Consider the following 4667-nt stretch of genomic DNA (forward strand, 5'->3'; position numbering starts at 1 on the left):
CCACCCATCCACCCATCCATCCATCCGTCCATCCATCCATCCAAATCCAAATTTATTACCTGCTAATTGCCAGAAGCTGCTAGGTGCTGGAGGTTCAAAGGCAAATAAAGCCTGGTGGCTCTCACAGAGCTCACTTTCGCTGACTCTGTTCTCCTTCCCTCCCTCCTTCCTTCCCTTCCAACAGTGGGGTCAGGGGCCCGACCTCAGCTGGGGGATCCCATGCAGGCTGATGGGCCCAGGGGCTGCCGTTTTGCGGGTCAGTGGTTTCCAGAGAGCCAGAGCTGGCATCCATCGGTGCCCCCCTTTGGGGAGATGAGCTGCATCACCTGCAGATGTGGGGTAAGTGGGAGATGGGGGCTTGTGGGAGGTGGTCATTAGGGACTCAGTCCAGGGTGGGAAGACCTTCCCAGAGAGGGCAGGCTCCCTGAAGAAGCTGAAGGCCTCTGCGCCCCAGCACTCCTGGGGATCCTCAGTATCTGCTCTGTCCTGCACCAGGCAGGGGTGCCCCACTGTGAGCGGGATGACTGTTCTCTGCCTCTGTCCTGCGCCCCAGGGAAGGAGAATCGCTGCTGCCCTCACTGTACACCTCGGCGACGTAAGTGGCAGGCCCCCGCTGCTGTGGACTGTGGGGTGGGCCTGGAGGGAGGGGGCATCTGCGTGTGCCAGGAACAGTGCCATCTGCTTTATAATTGCCATTCCGCAACCTCCTAGCAGCTTGGTGCTCTTGTTATTGGTTACCTTTTCTTTGCAAATGGATTCTTGAAGCTCAGAGGAATTAGGCAACTAAACTGAGGTTGCATAGCTGGTGTGTGCTGACTTGCAAAGAAAATTCTGACCTACTGGGACCAGAACAAAATCATTCTGCTCTGCCCTCCGCACACCCCCATACCCTTTCCTCCTCCAAAGTCCATGCCCTTCTCTCTTCAGCGGCCTCAGTGACCAGGACAGTTCCAGAGTTGGAGAAAGGAGCTGGAGCCTCCTAGGGACCAGCCTGAGGGCCACATGACCAAGAGGATCGGATCTGGGCTGGGGGAAGGAGCGGCACCGAGCACCTGCAGTTTCCTGTGGGAAGTCCTTTCGCTCCTCTTCTCTCTCCCCCACTACCTCTGGGAACCACAACTCCACAGGGGGAGGGCAGCCAGGGCAGACCGAGGCCATGTCCACTCCAGCTCCTGCCCTGTCACCCTCTGGCCTCTGCCTTGGGAGACCAGCTTCTCCCCTTTTGTACATAATGTCACTGGCTTGTTGGGATTTTTAATTTATCTTCACTCAGCACCAAGGGTTCCCCCGACTCCACTCCTGCTGCCCCTGAGCTGAGCAGAGTCATTATTGGAGATTTTTGTATTTATTAAAACATTTTTTTCAGTCTTTGGGCTAACGGTTGTCTCTGTGGCCAGGGACCTGAGTGGGTCTGAGAGGGGGAGGTGAAACAGGGGAGCTCTGCTGTGTGACCCCTGGGGAGAGGGCAGAGGCCTCAGGGGGCAGGCTGAACAGCAGCTGCTTTCGTGCCTGGATTCCTCAGAGGGACTTGGCATTGCCTTTGGGACGGACTAGAGCCGCAAGCGCTCAGGCAGCCCAAAGCAGGGTTTTGACTCCAGTTCAGTTTCCACTGGCCCACCCAAGGCTGGTGTTTTGCTGACCCCATATTCGAAGGTCCAGAGAGAGAAACAAGAGTCTCACTAGTCTACTACCTTCTTTCTCCAAAGTGAAACAGTCTCCTCTTACTGGTCTTTCATAGAACGAACTGGGGAAAAGTGGATCACAGTGGAGTGGAATCAGCCCTGGTCCAGTTCTTGCCTGAACTTGTCTGAGCTCAAGTGAGGTACAGAATAAGCTAAGATGCCTCGCCCCTCTCGCCACTTCCTACCATCAGCAATTGGGCATTTTCACAGGCCTCCCAGGCTTGAGGGAAACGGTCAGGATAGAGCGCTCACAAGTTGAAGTATTTGAGGATTTATCTTTCATGTAAAGATGTGGCATAAATGAAGTCTGGTAGAGTGCAGGCAAAGAACAATCCAAGTCTTCTTATTCAGGGTTACACATTCTTTGTGCCCTGAAGAAGTTGTCATCTGAGCCCACAGAAACATCGAGTTCTAGTTCTGCTATTAACTAGCTGAGTTGTTCAACCTCAGTGCGCCTCTGATTCCTTCCTGTAAAAGAGAGATCCCTCCCAGATTCCATCAGCACTGTGTGTCATGTGGCTCAGTGCCTGGCACTTATTTGTAGGAAAGGGACTTGAGCTGAGGTGGATTTCTAGAACTGGTTTGTAACTGAAGCAGGGAGACATCTGGAGAGAAGAGTGGCAGTGGGCTTCAAGTACCTTGGGTGTGACATTCTGCTGGATGCCCAAGGGAGAGTGGAGAGGCCAGGCTGGCAATGAAGAGGTGAGGAGGATGGGATAGTTAAACTTCACCCAGAGGTCTGGTGGGTCAGGAGCATCAGATAGGAAAAAGAGCAGGAGGGAACCAAGTGCCCTCTCCGCATTTCATGTCATGGAGGATTGGCCCAGAGCTGGAGGCACTGACAGAAGTGACCTTCTTGGTGGGGAGTTTGCTGGCAAGAAGGGTTGAGAAGGGAGACTGATCTTTAGGTTTCCCATGATGCTTATGAGACCAGAGGGAGGGAAGTCGTCGTCACCCACAGTGTGCCTTGATGGGCTCCAGGAGGCAGAGCTCACCCCAGAGCTGTCACTGCGGGCGTGCTCCAGAGCAGGGGTCCTTGCACGTTGACTGAGCTAGTGGGTGCAGGTAGAGCACTCTTTTCCTGAAACAAATGTCCTTGAAACATCTTTCTCACCCTAGCTGGGCCACAGGCCCTCTGCGACCCCAGGAGGTGGTATGGCGGCCAGGGATCCAGTCCTGACTCAGGCTCACTCAGCGTGGAAGCCCTGGCTGGTGGAGGCCTCAAGAGGGCACCCCAGCCATTCCTCTTTAGGCAGCTGCATAACCTCAAAAAGCCTTTCTAAAAAAACAAAAGCAAACCAGAAATCCCTAAAAGAACAACAAAGCCTAAAGGAATATTTTTAGTGTCTCGCAACACTTGCTGATGGGATTTCATATTCCATCTCTGAGCCTGAGGTAGTTGGGTCTTCTACTTTGCAAGGGGCTTCCCTGGGCCCCTGAGTTTCTCCAGCAGGAAGAGAAGGAAGGGAATACACAGGGGCCCAGTTAGGCTGGAGGAGAAATGCGGTGGTTCCAATGTGACTGATTTTTGTAAGGAGCAGCTTTACAAACTCCTTTACTTACAGTTTTCACCACCTTTTGTGTTGGGCAGCGACCCCCCTCACCCACCTTTTATATGCCAAGTGCAGAACTGGGTTCCAGGGATGAATAGCTATAGGAGCTATCTCTTGGTGGCACTGCTGGCAGCCTCCCCTCCCCCCAGTCCAGGTGCATCTTGGGCAAGTCATCAGAGCAGCATCTGTGCATGTATTTGACTAATTTAAGACAATGACTGAAGAAGGATACTTTTCAAATCCTGGCTTAGGCCATGGAAGGTGCTTCTGGGTGGAGGGGTCTAGGGATCGGGGGGCGAGTGGGCACTGGCAGAGGAGAGAAGTCCAGGGCTCTTGCTCTGCTTCTAGGTCAGCTGCTCAACTTCTAGAATAGTTTGCAAAGAAGAATTTGTGGCTTTTAAGCAAGTTTCAAAAGAACTGATTTATTGCATGTCACCCTTGGTCTTTTACTTAAAGTGGTAAATAGGAAAACAAAGAAGCAGCACTTCTGACCCTGGAGCTGGAGGACACAGACAAGTGACAGAAAGGGGGCTTCTCCTGAGATGTTGGGACAAAGAGGGGCTCACCACGCTGGAAGGGATACATTTTTTTTCTTTTCTTTTTTTAAAAGTTTATTTTTACATCATTTTGTGCCCTTTCCCACCTCAGTTGTAATCCCTGTGGGCTTCCCATCACATTTTAACTCACTGGATTTTTGGTAGTCAGCAAGTAGGTGTGGAAGAAAAAGTAGAACATGGTTGGAATACAGGAGACACCCGGTTAAAAATGACCAAAGGGGAGGAGTTTGGGGTTCTCGTATAATAATTATGGGGTGCTGAGAGGGAGCCACGCATTCTCACAGTATGGTGTTGACACCAGTTTTTGTGTGCAAAGGGGCAGTCAGAATTACTTTTGCTCATCATTCTCTGTTAGGAAGAAACAAGTCCAAGCCCTGGATCACTGCTATAAAGAATCACTGTGTGCTTATGTGTTTTAGGGGGTGAGGTACCTCTGGGTCCCCCCCTGTAGTGCTTCTCCCCGCCATGCAGGACGTGGCCCACATGGCACAGCAGACCTCTCCTGACCTGCCTGCTGTTCCCCTCAGCAGTGTTCTTCTTCAGTCAGCCTGTTCTGCTCCCCACTCTGTCTCTGGTGAATCCTTTCACCGCGCCTGTACCTCTGGCCTGTACCCCAGTTCTGTATGCATAAATGAAATAAATCTTTTAAAAAAATGGTAGTGGTGGAGGAGGCAAAGAAACAGACAATTTTTTAAAGTCCTCAGCAATTCTTCACAAACTGCTAAAAATGGAGCTTTCATATGACCCAGCAACCCCACTCCTAGGTATCTACCCCAAAGGCACAAAAACACTGATTCAAAAAGACACCTGTACCTCCATGTTTATTGCTGTTTTATTCACAATAGGAAAGACATGGAATCAACCCAAATTCCCAA

The 4667-nt window shown here is 51.4% G+C and overlaps 1 protein-coding gene across 1 annotated transcript in view; it reads left to right on the plus strand.

The window, feature by feature from the left end:
- LOC101626998 (chordin) overlaps positions 1-1359 on the plus strand; it is a 7442-nt gene extending 6083 nt beyond the window's left edge. The window contains exons 14-16 of the mRNA XM_012729712.1: positions 185-339; positions 496-595; positions 928-1359. Coding sequence (XP_012585166.1) covers positions 185-339; positions 496-595; positions 928-983 — 311 coding nt within the window. The 3' untranslated portion in view covers positions 984-1359. The remainder of the gene's footprint in view (positions 1-184; positions 340-495; positions 596-927) is intronic.
- The last annotated feature ends 3308 nt before the right edge of the window (positions 1360-4667 follow it).

Source organism: Condylura cristata, unplaced genomic scaffold (assembly GCF_000260355.1).
Source record: "Condylura cristata isolate star-nosed mole 26May11 unplaced genomic scaffold, ConCri1.0 scaffold00003, whole genome shotgun sequence".
NCBI classification, from domain to species: domain Eukaryota; kingdom Metazoa; phylum Chordata; class Mammalia; order Eulipotyphla; family Talpidae; genus Condylura; species Condylura cristata.